Source organism: Centroberyx gerrardi, chromosome 1 (assembly GCF_048128805.1).
Source record: "Centroberyx gerrardi isolate f3 chromosome 1, fCenGer3.hap1.cur.20231027, whole genome shotgun sequence".
Classification (NCBI taxonomy): Eukaryota; Metazoa; Chordata; class Actinopteri; order Beryciformes; family Berycidae; genus Centroberyx; species Centroberyx gerrardi.
In genome coordinates this window covers 16,663,405-16,683,198 of record NC_135997.1, presented here as the reverse complement: position 1 = coordinate 16,683,198, position 19,794 = coordinate 16,663,405, and the positions used below count along the sequence as shown (strand labels likewise).

Below are 19,794 nucleotides of genomic sequence, written 5' to 3'. Positions count from 1 at the left end.
TACAGTAGCTCACATCACTGAAGTAGGCTATGCCTCTGTGCTTCTTAACTTTTAGGGTCCGTTTACCTTCCGTATTCAATTTCTTATTCCAGTTCCCTTGATCAAAATAATTGAAGTCCAATAGTTGTCATCTTTATTGTCCTCCAATCATCATTAATTGCTTCAAATCCAGTTTCTTATTGTCCAGCGAGTATGGAAAGCCATTCCTACCCCAAATTTAAGTCTAAAAATGTTTTCCCCCTTTAAATTAGTGAGAACTTCTGCCAGGATGAAAGTAAAGCCATGCAGATCAAGAATCACTGTTATCTTAAAGGGAAACTGCAAAAACAAAAAATCTACGTTTATGCATTCCAAAAACACAAACATTACAGACAAAAAGCAGATTGAAGAGTTAAGGTAGGATTGGATTAGAGATGTAGAGTGTATACTGAGGTCAGTTTTCCCAGGTAGAGTGTATACTGAGGTCAGTTTTCCCAGGTAGAGTGTATACTGAGGTCAGTTTTCCCAGGTAAATTAAAAGTTGTGGTGTCTCCAGTTCAGGCTGATGTAACCAATGATGGCTGAAGAGAAACCCATGATGAAGGTAGAGAGGTTAGGAGGGATGTATGTTCAGGGTTTTTGCGAGTTAGCCTGATGGAGAAATAAGTAAAAAGTAAGACTGAAGTTTAGGGTAACAAAGTCAAAAGACAAATCACTAAGAAGCGTAGCGCCTACTGCAGCCACAGGGTGGAAATGGAGCCCTAAAGAAACAGCTGAGCAAGTACAACTGGCATCTAGACAAAGTGTTGTAGGTCTAGTCCAACAGAGTCATGGAGGGTTTGGCACAAGCAGGCCAGTACAGTAGGGAACAAAACAACAAACTCAGTACAGCATATACATCCTGGATTGTGCAAAAGCAGCCAAATACATGTAGAGAGGAACAGGTTTTACTGAAAGCGTGCAACATGGAGAGATCTGCATTAGATCCACAACAAGCAGCCTGTGATGTGCTGCTATCTTCCTAAAATCTTAACCTGATCAGGTGAAGAAGCTTTGTCTTCTGTGTTCAGACAACAGCAACACCTAAACATCCTGTCAGGGTGCAAAATTAGCCTTTTCCACGGTCGATACACTTGCATAACCAAGTGTTCAGGTTTCTGGCAGCAGCAATTGATCGTAAACACGCAGTAATCAATTCTGTGCCGGCGAGGAGAAAAAAAAATCTATGCTTTACAGAGTGTCTTTGTGTGTGAAGGTGAACTAAACTGGAAAGACTTGAGTAGAGTCTGGGCAGATAGGGGAGAGTGTGAGCAAACACACAGTAGGCCGACACATGACAGAGACAGTCTGCACCTGAACTGGTATTGTGGTTCAATACACAGCAGGGTGTTTACTCTGTACAGCTCACTGTGCCATGGGAAGGCGTAATAAATGAGGCATGAGAAAAGAAGAAGCTGAGTTGTACTGAACTCACAGCAGAAGCTGAACAGAGAGGAAAACCATGGAGTGCTCAGTGGAATTTGGATTCTGTGGATTTTGAACTACATGCTGTGTGATATGCCAGTTTACTTGGGGGGATTAATGATTTTACAACAGACCATTAAGGTAAGAAAAGAGAGAAAGGGAACCAGATGTGGCCCAAAATATGGAAGTCCACCTCCATCAAACATAAGAGCCTTGACATTTACAGAGGATCTAACGTTACTATCCTATTGTTATGCTATTTGGATGAGGATCTATATAGAAACCTAGCTTGTATGCAGAGCCTGGCTCGTTTCAAGCCGGCACACTCAGCCGTCCCATTAACCTCATTTTCCTCTATCCGCCTAGCCAGCTTTCTCCATAGGTGCTCATTCAAGATGAATAATTCAAGGAATTGTTACATCAGAGCCTGTATATTGGTCATAAAATGTCAATATCAACTCACTAAAATAATTTACTTGAAGCTAGATAAATAAATGTATTCAGTCACTATTTTTGCCCCAATTATTGAGTTGTTGGATTACAGCTGCAGAAAAGACATCTTTTGAAACAGTGGCGAGGGCAAATGTGATAATAAACACGTAAAGATGGATTGATCAAGTAATTTAATGGGTCCTCTTATAAAAAAAATCAAAACACAAGCAATATACAATATTACATGCTTTATTAAAAGACTCTTATCCGCTATTTTTTTTTATATTGCACAAGGATGTCTTCACTCATCCAGGATCAAACTATCTTTGATGATGCTGAAGATCTATGACAGAAGTCCCAGCAGTTTTAATGACTAGAGCATAATGTGGTTATTTGATTAAAAAACAAAATACTAAGGAATGTGTAAGTAATGCAAAAGCAGTGCAATAGATGTATAGAAAAGGTAGAGCAAAAGCAAAAGGAAATTCTTTGTAGTGCCATGGAAAAATGTCAACAAAGATATTCTTTTCTTTCACCTGAAACAAGTTTGCGCTTGATAAAACAAAAATCCTCTCACCCCAGTCTGTGATAACCAGTATTATTCATCTGTGACTGAGCTTAAAACAAAAAGACAGCCCTACGAGTATCAAAAGCAGAGGAAAAGTAGAATACTAAGATCCTTCAGAGAAAATACACTAAAAAAAATTAATTTAAATTTTAACCAACAACAGACGTACTCCTACATATCAACAGATATACATAATCAGATCTAAAATGCCTGTATTATAATTTCATGTAAACACATTATTCTCCTCAGTAACTAGGCTTATTGCTAGTTTGGCAATCTGTCCTTCATAAACTTGATTTATTGGCTGTGGCGTGAACAAGTGACGATGTCTGTGTGTCCAAGGTAGTACCTATACCGATAAAGTGCTAATAAACCACAGACAACATGCTCAGGATACAGTATACATGGCCTTTACTCTGGCCTAAGATATACTGGTCTGACATAAAAACATGGAAAATATGAAGGGGGCATTCCCATGATTCACCGGTTTACTGTCTTCCTGTCTTCTGCGATTGCATTTGTAGAACAGAACCAATTTATTTATCGTTTTAGTGATTAAAACCATTCCATTACACTATATTTTTTCAAATTGAAAGCGTCACTAGATTATAAAATCACAGTGTAATGAATGACTGAATGTTCATTCCCTGTAATTAGTTTTTGTTTGGTGTCACAATAAATATATTCAATTCAATTTCCAGCAATGAGACAGCGACTTCTGGACAAACCGCCTTTGATTCAGCAATCAAACTTTCATCTAAAATGACACGATGAAGATAAAATCACAGCCTGGTCCCACAGATTACGCATACTTAATTTCAATGCTTCAAAATAGTTTAGCTCAAAACCTCAGCAAGGTGAAAATGACGGTAAGGAGAACGTAGAAAGCTATAAATACAATAAATAGTTTTTGTTCAGTACTCGGAGGGACTGTGGAGGAGAACAGCCCCTGGAGTCAAACAGTCTTCTTGTCTTCAAAGCACAGCCTCATTTTCAAGCCTGACGTTCTTCTGGTCTGCTGTAACCCAAAGTTACATTCAGTCACTACAATGCGGTAGTGGAGAAAATGGTGAGTTTCTCTCCGTAAGAAATCTCACACTGGTTGTCTCTCTCTCTCTCTCTCTCTTTCGCTGACTGTCAGCTCCATCCCCTCCTTTGAGAGAGTCAGTAGAGATGCATGTGCTGCACAAATCAACTGGCAGCTCCTAGATCTTGCTGACGTAGTTGTTGGGGAAAAGTCCCTGCTTTCCACGAAGTCTTCCTGTCCACCATCCGGATGCATCTGGTCAACAGAGAGGACTGATTAGGGTCCACAGTTCATACTGAGATGATCCCATATAATATCTTGACACAGGACAAGTGTGATCACACATTTTACTCAATTAGAATATGCTGTCATCATGTAGGGGCGGAGCCAAAGGGGTGGCCAGGGTGATTGGCCACCCTTGGTACCATTCTAACTTTTCTTGTACATCATTGGCTGTTTAACTCTGATTGACACATTGAAATTGCCTGAAATGTAAGATTACATTGTTTGAAGTGACCAAGGCGCCTTTTTTGACAGAGAGAAATGCTAAGGAGTGTGACAGGTGTCGATATTATGTTTCTTCATATATTTTTATATTTACTCCAGTCCAGAGTCTGTTTTCACCTAAATAATCACTGGACAATACAAGTCAAATGAGTCCTTGCAGTAATAGAAACTTTGTCCTGCAGGTAATAATTTGTTTAATAATTTGTTTCTGAGCATATTCAAACTTATTTGCTGAATCTTGAGTACACACAACTGATTAAAAACAATCAAACTATATTGCATATACTGTATATATGGTCCTTGCTTATGCTTATGGCCAACCACTGCCCCCAAAAATTCCTAGAATCACCACTGTTATCATGATAAGCATGATAAATAAATCCCAACTTTGATTTGGGTTACTTAGCACTATTTGTTTCTGGTCACATGCTCACCCTCCTTAATGATGTCAATAACGTCGTCAGCATTGAAGCTGAGCTCATCTGTGTCCTGGGCGTCGTAGGCATACAGGGCTTTGCACTGGGGCACCTGGGGTTTGGGTTTGGGTGCGGGTTTGGGTCGCCCTCCTCCTGGCGGGGGCCTGCTGGCTGACGGCCTGTGGGCTCTGAGACGGGACAAGGCACAGAGGGAAACCACAGGACTGTCAGGGTCTGTATGAGGAACTTTCTGTAGTGTGGTGCTGAAGAAAAGATTCAGTTCACTGTGTAGCGACGGCCGTGAAGTTAGAGCAGAAGCTGTATCCCGGTGAGTTTGTGTAATATTATGGTTTCATGGAGTACATACAGAATATGTATGTGCGCAGAGTAGGCTACTATCATGCTGTGAAAACCTCATAACTCCAATTTTGGTGATTTTCATGTTTTCACTTCAGTTGAAGGATTACATGATCCACTCTGGGTTGAGAAAATTCTCCGACCTCTTGGCCTTATGAAAGCCTTACAAAACTCACTGGATAATGTCAAGAATGCATTGTCATCAAGTTAAAGACATGGCTGTTTTTCTTAGTTTCTGAAAAGTTGACATGTTTGGAGATACAAGGTTTTCACCTGACTGTGACCATAAGTCACACTGGATAAACATGTGGCAGACAGATATATGAGCACATAATGAATACATGTTTATGGTAGTGTTGAGTGCATGATGCTTCCCAGTTCAGTACAGCTGTTCACAATTCAACCACAAGATGGTGATCTACTGCATGCTATACAGTAGCTCTGCCTGCACAAATTAACTGAGACAAAACAGTCCAAGTCTGCACACTTCATAAAGCCTCTGAGAGCAGAGTCCAGAATCAGTGCTGCCTTTCAGATCACAATGAAATCAGTCAGGGCCTTGTAGTGCTCCATACTTGTTCTTGAAAAACCCTGTTGTACAGTTCAAATGCAATGTGGACAAAACATTGCAAGATTTTGTTTTTTCAAATGTATTCAAATAAAAATGTCAAATTTCACACAGAGTGAACCGATACACAACACCTGAGGATAAACGAATTCAAACAGCTCAAGGTTATCTGTATTTTTGCCACAACTGACATCACCCCAGTTTGGGACCCAGGAGTTAGCAGACAGTGGAATAGTTAGTGACTTTGAACTTTTAAGTAAGATTCATGATCCAAAAGACAATTTTCCCATGACTGCTAACATCTTACAGGGCTTTGATGTTTTCCTTATTATAGGAAGGAATAAGGAATATTGTGTCCTCCAATCAGAAGATAGGCTTAGCCAGGGGGCAATTTGGGGACGTTGAGTATTAACCTTTTAAATTTGTTCCTGTGTGTGTGCTTGAATGTGTGCTTTCCTTTTAATTTTTCATTTCATTAGTAAAGAGGATCACTGACGAAACATTAGCCGGAGGAAGAAGTGGACGTCAAGGATTCTCTTTACTCATTCCAAAAAAATGAAAGACATCCCCTTTGGTAACAGTAAAATGAAAGAAAACATCCCCTTTATCACCCCCTTTGTTGAATTGAAACCAATTGCCCAATGGGCTAAGCCTTCTTCTGATTTCACCTTTAGCGGTTAGAAAACTAAAAGTACAAGCCAAGAGGAGAAGCATCTACACATCCTGCTACTGAGAGCTTTCCTAAACCTGAACCACCACCCAAAACACTGCAAACACCCAAACTCACATTCCTCCATTTGAAGCTGTCCGTCTGTCTCCATTACTACAAAAGAATAAATTATCCAAATTATGCCAAATTATAGACACGTGTGTATGTGTGTGTGTGTGTGTGTGTGTGTTTGCAAAGAAATGTTTGTGGTACTGCATGTGAAGTGAGACACTCTAGACAAACAGATCCTCATATATTCCCCAGCAGCCATATTATATAACCACACACTGTTTGTTGAAAAATATACAATATTTGTAAATGGCAAACTAAAATATATCTCCTGGCAGATGCATATATGAGCTACTACATATATATATTCCAAAAACTGTTCATCTGTGGGTAATAAGTCAGGATAGGGAGGATGTTCGTACTTTACTTTTCTTGATTCATGTTATATCACTTTTTGCTTTCATACCACTCTAAACTATCTGGCTACTTACCCTACTGGTGCTTGAGGAATGTTCACTTATTTTACTGTTGCACTTTATTGTAAGTCGCTCTGGATAAGAGCGTCTGCTAAATGGCTAAATTGTAAACTTTAATTGTAAAAAGTCACCAGTTTCTTTGTGAGAGCCTGCAGTGTGTATGTGCCTGTTCCTCACCCTGCAGCTCCCTGCTCTGGGACCCGCAGACAGTCCAGGTTGGGCTGCGGCCTGTTGCTGCCTCGCTCCTTCAGCTGGTTGACGTTGCTGGGCAGGAAGGGGCGGGTCGAGTTGCCGGACGACGGAGGCCTCGGGTTGGGATGGCCTCCGTGCTGCGAGGAGTTCCTCTGATTGGCTATGTGGTTGATGTTTTTCAGTCCGCCGTTCTGGTGAGCAACTGGAAAAAAAAGAAGATATGGACGGGTTATGTTGTGTTTAAAGAGCAAATCAACACTAAATCACATAAGGCAGAAAATTGCTATTGCTGAATTTCAATCTGATGTCAAAGCAGGTGTTTTCCATCAGCTGTCAAAGGCAAAACATGACATTCAGATCCTGTGAGATGGAGGCAAAAAACACTGCACAGGCACCTGGGGGACCCGGCGCCGCCCGGGACGGGATGTTCTGGTGGGTTCTGGACACGTTGGAGCGGCCCTGACTGAAGCTCTTCCTGGTGGGGCCTGAGGATCAGATTCCCAACATGTAAACACAAAATACAATCAGCAAAACCACTCAGATTCACACACCAAACGAGACGAAAACAGGAGAAGATACAGTGATCATACCCAAGAGCTGTTATTTTTAGCAGATGTGTGTGAATGTGAAGGTAGTTCATGTTCTTCGGGTCTGTTGGTACTCACGTGTGTTCTTTGGAAGTCCAGGGCCGATGGTGACCTGCAGGGTTTTGCTGGAGGGCTTCAGCACAGCCATGTCTCCCTGGCCCTGGGCGAACATCACCTGCCTGGAGCCGCCCGCACTCAGGAAGCCCCAGTTCTCCTTCTTCAGCTTCAGCTCCAGTCTGAGGGACAGCACAGAGCTCCGGCTTACATACTGGTGTATTTGACCCCAGATACCGCATCACTGTTGTATACTGTTCATGCCTAATGTTCTTCATCCTCATTAAAGTGGTGATCATAGTGACTTCATTGCCTTATTTTGTTTGGCTAGGGTTTTTGAAATGCTGATTAATTCACAACAAAAGTCACTTTAACACTTTAGATTAGGGAACATACTGACTATTAACATGCATATTAGTAGTGTATTGGTTTATTATTAGTCATTACAAACCACTTATTAGCACCTTATTCTGCACTATTGTATTCTACAAGTATAGCCCATTAACTATGAGTTTTCCCTAAATAGCCTCCTAATTAGTGTTTATAGCAGTTAGTAAGGAAGTTGTTGAACATAATTGGGCTCTTAGTATGCTTTGCTCAGTATGGGGCTCATGAGGTGCTAGTATCACATATTATTGAGGGAAAATTATCAAACTATTGAGGGAAGACCCATAGTTAATAGTTAATATGTGTTCCCTAATCTAAAGTGTTACCAAGTCATTTTATGGGTCAATATTAAATACGCATCAGTCTGACTTTAGCTCTGGCCATTGTTTCTTTTGGAATCCAGCAGCAGTTTTGCAAGCTTTTAAATAATAATTAGGGTAGTGCTGGGAACCCTGTTGTTATCAGATGTAACTACTTAGTGTCAGATACAATTTTAAGTTGTGAATGAAGAAAACATTAAAATAAAGAAGTCATCCCCAGTATAATAACATATGAAATTGAAATGATCCCTAAGGGAGAATTTGGTTATTGAGCGGAAATATAGTGTTTCTGACTGCTATTGATGGATACAATGGTTGCGTTCATGTAATTTGGTTCAGGAAATATTTTGTGTGCATTTACTTACGTGTTACTAAACTTGAGTGGTAGCTTCCTCTGGGTCTTCTCCTCGAACCTGCGGGCCAGTAAGCTGATGAACTCGGTCTTAAAGGCACACTCCAGCAGGCTGTCATACTCCTGCTCATGCAGGATCATGAGATCGTCCTGCATCGTGCTGCAAGGGGGACACAACAGTCAGGGAGAAGCTCATCTAGAATACAAAATCTAAAATTCATCCTGGCATCAGATGGGAAATAAATCTGACTGGGGATATATTCACAGAAGTTACATCCGTGAGAGCATCGTAGTAAGGTAAGTATAGGCGGATGCAATTACCATCCGTTTGTTTTGTTGATTTCACAAAGACACCCGGCACCTTAACTGTTCTGCTTTGATGGAAGTTCAGATGGAGAGTCTGCATCGGCTTTTGCATACAAAGAGAGAGAGCGACGCAAAGCAGCGTGCATCTAAAGAGGGAAGACAGCTTGTGCCTGTAACCCACACAGGGATACTTTGTTCCTCCCAATGAAGTGCAGTTTTCTCTGATGAGCTTTTTACAACCGCCGCTTTCCCTCGCTGCACCACCTGGTTCATATTACCCACAACCCCCCTCTCACACTGACTCAAACGCCACATGCCTGTACCAATAGCTCTGTGATTTGTACCTCTAAAAAACAGTTCGACAGTGTTCCCATCAACAACAAAGCCCCCACAAGTCACGCAGTTTGTGAAATACTCCTTTTATTGCTTTCATTCTTTATAGTGAACTAGTCACCATTCCTTCAAGGGAATGTTTTGACTGTATGTTACTTTAGTGCAACATTTTAGAGATGTAGACCAAATTGCTCTCAATAAGACCTGCATACACAAAGGGACAGACATATACAAGAGGTACAAGAGGTGGTTTTAATATACTCCATATGTTGGTGATATCCCTTGTGTGACATTTACAGGAACATGGGAACTCATGTGAGTGGAAATCCAGATTGTGGCTTTGAAGTAGCTGCTCGCCTTTCTGCAAAAGTCTACAGTTTTACATGGTGGGCCCCCGCCTAACAATCTGCCTCTGTTGCATATATGGTGGCCTTTGTAATGGTATATTGTTTTGCTCTGAAACAACTCATCACGCACTGGTTATAATACCTCATGATGGACCAGCAGGAATGTGCCCATCTATATGCGTAAACATAGATTTTATCTTTATATGTGCAAAATTCTGGTGTCCTGTGGATGCAATGAAAAGGCAAGAGAGGGGTTTTAAATTCCATCCTGGGCAAGATGTGGAGTCAGGATGGGTGTAATGTGGTGATTTTTCTGTATAGTCCTCCGGACCCTGGAATGATGCTTCTGGAAAACTCTGGATCCCAATGAAGAGTGTGTGACTGCACACCAGCCTTGAGAGAAAGGCATGGGCAGGTTTCACTGTATCCAGTGGGGTTAGAGTGAATTTTGCAGAGGTGACGAGTGTAGAGGTGCAGTAGGTCCGTGGTTAGTTGCAGAAAGATTATGGTGCTTGGGATTAACAAGGCACATGACCTTTAGGTGGTGCTGCAGGCTTTCATTTAATTATATTACACTGTTACTGACATTTTTACAATCACAATATTTCAATACATATCTTTATCATGATTTTTCATTTGCCTATCGTCACCAATTGTCAGATGGACTTTATATTGATTTTAAAGAGATGTAGTTAAAACAATTGCTTTCTTCTTTTTTTCATGTTCAGATATGTTCTTGCTTTGATTTAAGTGACAAAGCTACATTTGAAAAGGGAGTTATTCAAATAAGCAACAACTGAACAAAAATCAGTGTACATACAGTATACCGTATGTATGTATTTAGGAGCAGTATGGAAGAATAATATTCTTTTAACCTATTTGGAGCAGAATAAATAGCATTGTGTTTTTTAATATGCATCATTATTTTTTTAATATGTCTGACAGTGTTGTCACAAACCAAGTAATGCTCTGAAAAACAGTGTGGAAATGTAACACAAAGTGAGGACATTGCACCAAAATATAGATTAGTAGCTATGAACAAATGTGTGTAAGTTTTATAAATTATGTATTTTTTTTTGTTTTGGAGGATTACAACCCCTTTTGTCCCACTTCTCAAGAATACTTGACTATACTGACTGCTTGGCCCCTATTAGCCCCTATTATGACTAGTCTTTACCTGAGAGACACGGCCAAGATCTTCTCCACCTCGATCCGCCTCTTCAGCACCTCGGTCACCTGTCCTTTCTCTGGTCCCTGCTTCACCTTTTCTCTCCCAATCAGGTACATGCACTTTGGCGTCAGGATCAAGTCCCTCTTGATTCCCTAAATACAGCAAAAAGCAACGTTGTGCGCGGTAAATCTCTGTTTCATAGTGCAGAGCATCTAAATAAATGTTTTGTCAGTTGATGAGCCAAAGAAGCGGGCTGCTAACCTTGAAGCGGCGGTCGTATTTTGTGACCTTGTTTGCAAAGTCTATCTTTTCTCTCTTGCCCAGAAACTGCCGGAGCTCGGGCCTGTCGTCCATTCCCAGGTAGTCGCCCACAAAGTTTCTGTTGAGGCTGTGTCGCCGTCTCTCCTTACGGTTCAACAGCAGGTCAGAAGCTGGGGAAAGAAGAGAGACACAGAAAGTGAGAGATGGGGAAAGACAAGAGAGGGAGAGACAGACAAGACAGACAGAAAGAAAGGCTGTCAAATGTTGTCACACTCACCTTCCTCCCTCATTTGGACATACTTCTTGCGGGCCACATATTTCCTCCAGGCTTTCTGGATGGCCCTGGCGTAGCCGTCAAACTTGCGTTCCCTTGTCTCTTCCAGTAGAAAGAGCTGTGGAGACAGACACAGGCTGAGCAACAAAACACGGCGCGACACAATAGGCAGGCATACCTCAGCGTACAAACCCAAACACAGACACACCTTAATAGAATGACAGGGATGATTGCACATACATACTGAACACTCAATACAGCTGAATGCACAAACCCAATTCTTTGCTGTCAATTTCACTGATGATCTTCTGATATTTTTGGCAGTTCAGCATGAGAATGGCCGTTCACATATAAATGAGGTCAAAGGTAGTTCCCTCTCTATCCCCTAATATATATGACTGTTTTTAAATAATGTGAAATAAATAAATTACATTGACACAACAACAAAGTCCCCATTTTTTGGTAGAAGTTCTGCAGTATTAGTAACAAAGTAACAAACTTCCTATTGTTTCAGTGTTTACCGTCCTGAGCAGCTCCAGTTTGTTTATCCCAGACAGGTGCAGTATGGGCACAGCAGTGCTGAAACCCCCTTTTTGTCTTTTGATACTAAAAAGTTGGTTCAGTCATGTTTTTATCAACTTAGGTGTTCTGCAAAAAATAGATGATCCCCATCTTTAAATTACAAGCTTTTATATCATCTTAGTTTGATTATTAATTACATGGTTTGTGCTTTAGCCAACTTAGCAGCATTATTGCTTTTTTATCTTCTGTTGTATACTGTCTTGTTAAATTTTACTGTTTTATCGATTTTGTTCCCTCCTCGAAAAAAACCCATAAAATTTAAAATTCCAATTCCATTTCTAATTTCAATTCATAGAACAAAAATAAGGACGAGAGGAAGAGTAGGAATATCTGTAATAAACAAAATGACAGAACTTTGTATTAGGTTTACTGGAGTAGTGTAAAAATGTTTATTTTTTTGTTCAGTACTGTACTTATCAACACATTCCTCCGTATTGTTCTGTATCATCACAATGCTTGGCAACGTAAAAAAAAAAAAAGGAAGTTTTTGATTCACGGTGTCTTTAGTCAAAACTATGGGTCAGGAGATTTCAACAGTCCTACACCCAGACCTGAGTCTATGCCAGCAGACCACCCACTTTTCACCGGTCTCTGTCATTTCCTGATGGGCCTCTAGACACGCAAGCCCTCTCTCTGCCCTCTCCCTCCCAGACTAAACATCCTGCCCACTCTGCAGTGCTCAGGCAGCCTGGCATCGACAGGCGACACGGCGCTGCCACAGGACTCACTGTGACAGGACAGGGCAGAGCCTATCAAAACTTTATCCACACAATACATTCTGACTCACTTGTTCCCCAAAAAACATTTCATTTTATGATTTTATAATGACTATAGCACTTAAATTCATATTAATAGGTGATTCCAATGCTCCTGGCTGTTACAAACAGTGGCACCAACGACGTACTCTGTGCTCGTGTCGCAGCATTTTGGGAGTTTCTTTTGCATATCAAAAGCTGTGGGGAAAAATGATACGCAGAAATAATGCACCAGTTCACATGGGCCTCTAGCTAGGCAGATAGGCATCTATCTGGTAAGTTACACCACAGTAATCACTAAGGCATCAATACTTCATATTGGACGGGTGAATACGCTTCCCAGGCAACAAATGCCAGTCCAATGAGCAGGTGGTGTTTTGACTAATATTGCTCTGTGACAAATTTAGCTCAAGGGAGAAAAAGCAAAGCCACTGTGGGCTCAAAAAAGTTCTGGACCTCTCAGTGTTTTAACTTCAAGACTTTGACAGGTGCAACATAGAGCACAGCTCCGAGGGTCATTCTCATAATTTTTTACGATGCGTTTACAGAATTTATATTCAATCTGTGTTTGGATTAATGATGAGTACATGAGAAGTCGACTGGAGGATGTTAATGGATCATCAGTCTTCAGTCTGCCTCTACGCAGCTCTATCTCTCACAATGGGACAGTAAGCCACCAGTCCATCCATCACCACTTTGGGAGAGAGGCTCTTCGCTAACATCTGGCTTGGCGTCACACTAGCTTATCTAATTGCATGCAGAGAAAAACGCCTCAGTCATGAACTAATTAGTTGGTGTCAGTGTCTTATCAGACAGAGGGGCTTGTTTTGAGAAGCCTGGCAGCTCGTTTCAGCGGTCTGCCCTATGTGATATTTGCGTTTCATAAGCACACCTCAATGACTTGGACTTAGTGTGGCAGTGTGGGGGATGGGGCTCTTGGCAGTGCATCGCCGCAATGAATAAGTGAAGGCATTCAGGACGAGCCGCAAGGCCTGAATCAAGACTAAGATGTCTGTGTTTTAGCCTCTAAACATACATCTGTGTGTGTGTGTGTGTGTGTGTGTGTGTGTGTGTGTGTATGCCCTGGATGTGCACGATGTGTACAAATGTTAATAAGTGAGCTCACAGGCCTCTCACAAGTGCAGCTTTCATAGGAGCCATGAAAAACTGTAGTTCTGGTGGAAAAAGACAACCCCTTACGATGTCCCCCAACTCTGCAACCACAACTTGTACTTGTGTTTTAGTTCCAGTGTTGACTCAGTGCTGACGTGGTGCAAGGGTCGGGTGTAATCTCCTCCCCTAGAATAGGGATATGAGCATGATTTGGGACACTAGGGCCTTTTATGGTGCTTAGTGTGAAAATCGTGAGTTAAGCTTTTCCCCTGACAAATAGGCTTTTGCAGGCCGGCAGCCATTTTGACATGTGGATTTGAATTCTAGGCCTGTACAAGCATATTATATGAAAAAGTTGGACTGTAAGTGAGGTGGCAAACTTTTGATACATTTTCCTGGAAACCTTTCATACAGTGGCATGGTATTAAAAAGGGGCAAATCCTAGGCAAAGCACAGAAGATGTGACAGTGTGAAGGCAGGGCAGTGGCGGGACTTACCGACTCGGGGGCTTTAATGAAGATCTTGGTGCGTCCAAGCTGATACTGATCATGGTCCATGTTGACAGAGCGTAAGAGGTGCAGGACACCTTGTTTCTCGTCTCCTCGCCATGTCGGCCAGGACTCTTTGGTCAGGATAGCATACCTGCAGAAAGATTAGCAGAGATATTATTGTGGTGAAATCAATGAACTTTTGGACAAATATGTTAGGACCTTTTGGGAGGATAACTGGAAATAAGGAAAGGACAAATGGAGATTAAATAACACGCAAGATAGAGATTGAGACCTGAGGTAGATTAGGACAGAACACAATATCAACACAATATCAAAACTTGCTTCTGTAAATGTTTCTCACACACTTTGGTATTGCATACTACTGTAAAACCAACAACAGTAGCAGCTGAGCCCAGCCTGCTGTGTGCTTTAGCAGTCAGTGTCTCTCCTCAGCAGGCCCAACACACAGCCTGTCCCATCGGTTCTGCCAACACTAACATTCGCTAAGTGAACGCTACCTGGCTGCCTGAGAGAGACGGGACACAGAGGCACGCTGCATCCGGCCCTCCTGGCTCGGACCGTGGAACAACAAGTGCTGCCGCTGTTACTTTGAAGCAAATTACAGTTCAAACTCAGTCTGCCCTCACTGCGCTTCAGATGTAATGTTACCTGTTGAGGAACTTCCTGAAGATCCTGCGGTAGGCGTAGCCAGCACGCCGTACCCTGATGTTTTCCTTCAGGCCCAGGTATTCCACTTGATGCTTTACTCTAAGGACAGAAAAGAGAAACAGAGAGACAATGTCTTTGTCTTTAGGGGGACATCGTGTGAAGAGAACTGCTTAAAGTGTCTGAATGGTTGCAGCATAAGCATTCATATTTTAATTTGATTTATGAACTAGTTTGTATTGCATTATAGAAATGAAAAACATTAACTCTTTCAAGTGTCTTTTACAGTGCAAACTGCACATGGAGCTCCCACTCCACCGGAAGAAGGGGGCTGTTCCAGGTCATTGTATGCAAAAGAGCCGTGTTTCTCTAACTTTTCCTCAAACAAAAGACCTCAGGCATTACTTAATGCACCCAGGCTTCCTGTGAAAACAGGGGTTCCGGTGCTAATTAAACGAGCCAACCTGAGCCCGACTCACAACAGGAAGGTCATTAGGCTCTGAACAATACAACGGCACCCTGCATCAGTACATGTAGTGCCCAAGCCCTGTGACCAGGGAAGAAAAGAGAGGGAAAGGGAAACAGAGGGAGAGAGAGTGAGAATGTCTAAAACACATCCTCCATAACTTGGTCTTAACACCAAGAGAGACATACAAAAGAGACCAAAAAGACAAAACAGGTGGAGGAATATCAGTTGAAAACTTACAGTAATATGTTTCATAGGGTAATGAAAGTTATGTCCCAGTACTAAACCAAGATCTTTCACAATATCAATCTCATGCTTACCTTTTTGTAAGAATAGATAGATAGATAGATAGATAGATAGATAGATAGATAGTGCTTTAAAAGTATGCAAGTATGACTGTGAGCCTGACAGGGAACATAGCGACTCGTACAAAAACAGAGTGAGTCACTTACCGACTCTCTTCCCAGTCTTTGGGCTTCTTGGTTTCGTTGGGTTTGATGCAGCGAATGTAGTGTGGCGTACATTTCATCAGTGTGCTCACCAAGTCGTTGGCTTGTTTCTGAAAGGTGGAAGAAGAGCGAAGAGAGAAAGAGGATGATGATGATGTTGTTACTACTACTCTAATCAGACTGAATAATGAACACACACACACACACACATTATCTTTGTGCTGGAGATACTGTACTGTTTTGTGTCAGAGAGAGAGGTCAGGCAGCTCATCCCTCATTAGCACTGTCATTACTACGATAACACAGACTAACAACACACACCTCAATGACCTTTTCATACACAGCTTCCCACAGTGCACCTGACAGGGAGAGGACAGCGGACAGGCGAGTTGGCTGATAGATGTACATACACACACATGGTCGAACGCACCTTTATTTTGCTGCCTGCAGTTGTAGGTCGACCCTTCTTTTCAGCGTTGAGGTTTTCTGGAAACAGTGCTCTGATGAAAGCGCTGTTAGAGGAGAAAGGTGAGGAGAGTTTGGAGTCAGGACTGAAATAGAGAGACTAGAAGCAAAACACCACTGCAGTTAAGGGCCAGTGAAGGGGGGCCAGAGTTGTAGACCAGAAACTGTTTTTCACTTAGTTTCCCTGGCAGCCACAAACAAAAAAAGCAGCGACCACTTAATGATTAAAGAACCAAGGACATTGCACAAAGGTCGCTGGTTTCAATTCCTGGACCAGCTGGGAAAATCTGGGTGGGGGGAGTAAACGAGAGGTGTGTGTGTGTGTGTGTGTGTGTGTGTGTGTGTGTGTGTGTGTGTGTGCACGTGTGTGTGTGTGTGTGTGTGTGTGTGTGTGTGTGTGCTGTATTTGTAAAAACCCTCCTTCTCCCTGCAAACTCATCTCCCCAAGGCCATTGCTGCAAATAAAAATGTACTATATTATTTGACAACATGCCTGGTTCACATCCTTGAAATTTTGACATTCTTTTGCAATGTAAAGTAATACTTGGGAATGCGGTTTTCTCAATCCTATTATTTTTCATCTACAGGTAGGCGTTTCATCCATCACAACATCATCCCTCCACCATGACTTCTTGGTGCTGCGCAGAATGTAGCAGGTACTTGTGAGCTTTCCATAACCTTTCAACAGGTTTCTCTCAACAGAACACAGACACTCAGTTTATCACAACAACAGTTATAGGAAAGTACGGCTGATTCTCACTTCAGTTCATTTCTGTTATTGTAACTAACCATTAATGTCTGTATCTGAGTAACTTTTTTTGAAATGTTTTTGTGGTACTTCTGTGTTATTAGATAGTATAGAGTGGTGAGGGACAGGAGACATGGGATATGATATGATATGTGACAAAGGTCAATGCTCAACGTGAAGCCATGATGTTGTGAGTAAATGGACTGAGCCACCAGGACGATGCTCATTATAACTTAAAGTCTGAAAAAGTATTCCTTTTTTGTATTCATCTAATAATATGGACGTGCGTATGCTTCTTTGAGACCTACAACTTAAGTCTCACATGCTTTTTAAGTAGCATGGTCTTGTGCTACGGAAAAGTCTTTTCAGAGCAATGAACTACAGGATCTATTGATTTTTGCTAAATGGACACTGCTCAGTTTGCATTGATTTTGTCTGAGTTGGATTGAAGAAGATATCTGTCAACAGGATATTTGAATGAGTGAGTGGGTTCCTATGAGCAGCAGAGGGTAATGGGACTGACCATTACGAAATGACAAAGACAAACTTATCATCTCTAAATATACTGTTGACAGTATACTAAGATGATGTTCTATCTTATTTTAGGATATAAATATTGATAACAGTTGCAGCAAAGTAAGCAGCTTATTGATTCTCTGAGAAGACTGTGGTCCTTCGGGACAAGTAATGACATTCTGCTGTTCTCCTGTGTGTAGTGGGATACTGGACCGTTCTTCAAGGAGGAAAGCCTCCAGTTCTTTGAGATACAAGCAGTTTATGATTGGCAGTGCTGACATAAATAGAAGCTTTGTGAAGCTCACAAAGTAAAGCTTTTGTTGAGTCTGTGTCACAGAAGTGTTGATTCAGCTCTGAGGCCGTAGTTTTGTGGTGTTTAGTAACTATCCTGTTAAGTGTCCGTCTGTCCCTGTTGGTGAGCTTCGACTTGCAACCACTGTTCCTCTTTGCTGATGCCGTTTGTCCGTGTGTGGCATGTTGTCATGACTTTCAAGACTGTTCCCCTTGCCATAATTATCTTTCAGCTTTTGTGACCGATGCATCTGTAATTCAGGCGCTGACTATTTGGACTCTTTGAACCGTCAGTTTGTCTCATGTTGCTTTGAAAACTCACATGTAAAAGTGATGATTGTCAGGCCTCTTTTAAAGCTGACACATACTGCTAATTGGCGTTCATCTTAAGGTTCATCTTAATATGGCTCGCCTGTGTAGATGCCTTTGTAATTATGATTTAGCTATTTAGAAGTTTTCAAAGCATTTCAAAGCCCTTTTTCATGTGGTGTTTGTTATTTTTTCCACCCCCTTTATCTGCCGCCTTTCTCTCACATCGGTATTTGTTTGTTTGGTTTTAAACTTTTTAATCAAAGCTATGGACAGAAAAGAAAGGATCAGCGGGTAGTGTGTGCAAATGTACCAGAAGTCTGCTAATACTGTCCAGCTGACAATACTGGTCACTCCTTTCTTCTCTATTTAGACCTGCTGCTCTGAGGAATGAGTCTCCTTCCTTCCTCCCCATGCTTCCTTTATGAGTGAGTATGCCAAAGTCTTTGTATGCGTATGTGTGCGCGTGCGTGTGCGTATGTGTGTGTGTACATGTGTTTGTGTGCATGTGTTGTGGTGTGTGCATGTATTTTAGAGCACGTGTCTGAATGGGATTTTGACATGACCCTCTTTCACGCCTCACAAAACCTGCTCACAAAGGGGCCAGCGGTGGCTGCGGCCTGCGGGGGATACACAGACAATGCGGGCTGTTTGCACAGATGGCCACTTTGACACAAAGCAAGCCCAAGAAACCATAAGACGGGGGGGGGGGGACCAGACTCCACAATGCGGCACCGCGGGGAGACGGCACTCGCGAGTCGTGACCGAGCAGAACCCCAAAAGCCACATATCTGGACAGGAGCCAGACGTGCGTCGGGGGCAGGGGGCGAGACGTAACCCGGCCCTGCACACTTCTGTTATGTCCTGCCAGCCTCCAGCTGCACTGGGATGTCTGAAACTCTCATTCACATGTGCTCAATTGTATCCATATGCATCATAACAGAAGATTCCCTTTAAGTGAGCGCTAAAGAGAGTCCTCACCACATGTCGCCGCAATGTGCCAATAGGAGTTACTTACATTTCACTGCTCTGCATCAACTCAATGAGGTCAGTAAAGAGAACGTCCCGGTTCCTCTCGCAGAAACCCTCGGCATCGTAGGACACCTGGAGGAGAGACCCACAGAAAGATCACTAAGGGTTAATAATGATCAGAGAGGGTGAGGTTGAGCTATTTTAAAAGTCTAGCCCCAGCAACATGAAAGATGACAGCTGTGAGAAAATAAAAACTGTGATATTGTGATGAAAATAATACCATGAATTTTATGGGAAAAGAAAATGAAGGGTTGCAGATCCAAGCTTTACACCAACCAGGGTTGGCTTCCATAAAACCAGCAGTTGTTATAAAGTGTATAAATTAAACGGTGTTATTTCTCCTATAGTCTGAGATTGGAGGAATGTTCCAAGCCCGGACTTGGGAGCCTCTCGAGTCTTTATGGCACGGCTCATTAGGCCTGCGGCATGTGTGCCAGGCTGAGGCCACCGCACATCTGGAGAACGACACGGGACAACCCCGCACCAGACCGTGAGAAGGACAGGAGTGAAAATGGACATGAAAATGGAGTTTGATGAACTATATTAGAAAAATTTTGACATTGTTACAGTGTATAGGGAAAGAGAGGAAGAGGGACTGCAGTGATAACCAGACAAAGAAGAGAGACAGGATGCATGACAGGAATCGAGGACGCACTCATTTAAGGAGTCCCAGTTGGCCAGTGCTGTACTGGCCAGGTGGAGTTTGCTCTCATTTTAAAACTGGCCCGCTCTGAATCAGCAGCGAAAACAGGCCAACAACAAAATAGAAACCCGCATGGCAGAGGACAAAGAATCTGACCAGTAAGCACTCTGCA

The 19,794-nt window shown here is 42.2% G+C and overlaps 1 protein-coding gene across 1 annotated transcript in view; it reads right to left on the bottom strand.

The window, feature by feature from the left end:
- Positions 1-2,108: 2,108 nt before the first annotated feature.
- Positions 2,109-19,794, bottom strand: part of myo1ea (myosin IEa) — a 54,967-nt gene continuing 37,281 nt past the window's right edge. The window contains exons 15-29 of the mRNA XM_071903649.2: positions 18,966-19,051; positions 16,049-16,130; positions 15,622-15,728; positions 14,707-14,805; positions 14,044-14,188; positions 11,100-11,214; positions 10,823-10,992; positions 10,568-10,713; positions 8,418-8,564; positions 7,370-7,527; positions 7,100-7,189; positions 6,690-6,906; positions 6,106-6,141; positions 4,412-4,581; positions 2,109-3,725 (exon numbers count right to left, since the gene is read on the bottom strand). Of these exons, the coding sequence (XP_071759750.1) occupies positions 3,649-3,725; positions 4,412-4,581; positions 6,106-6,141; positions 6,690-6,906; positions 7,100-7,189; positions 7,370-7,527; positions 8,418-8,564; positions 10,568-10,713; positions 10,823-10,992; positions 11,100-11,214; positions 14,044-14,188; positions 14,707-14,805; positions 15,622-15,728; positions 16,049-16,130; positions 18,966-19,051 (1,845 nt within the window). The 3' untranslated portion in view covers positions 2,109-3,648. The remainder of the gene's footprint in view (positions 3,726-4,411; positions 4,582-6,105; positions 6,142-6,689; positions 6,907-7,099; positions 7,190-7,369; positions 7,528-8,417; positions 8,565-10,567; positions 10,714-10,822; positions 10,993-11,099; positions 11,215-14,043; positions 14,189-14,706; positions 14,806-15,621; positions 15,729-16,048; positions 16,131-18,965; positions 19,052-19,794) is intronic.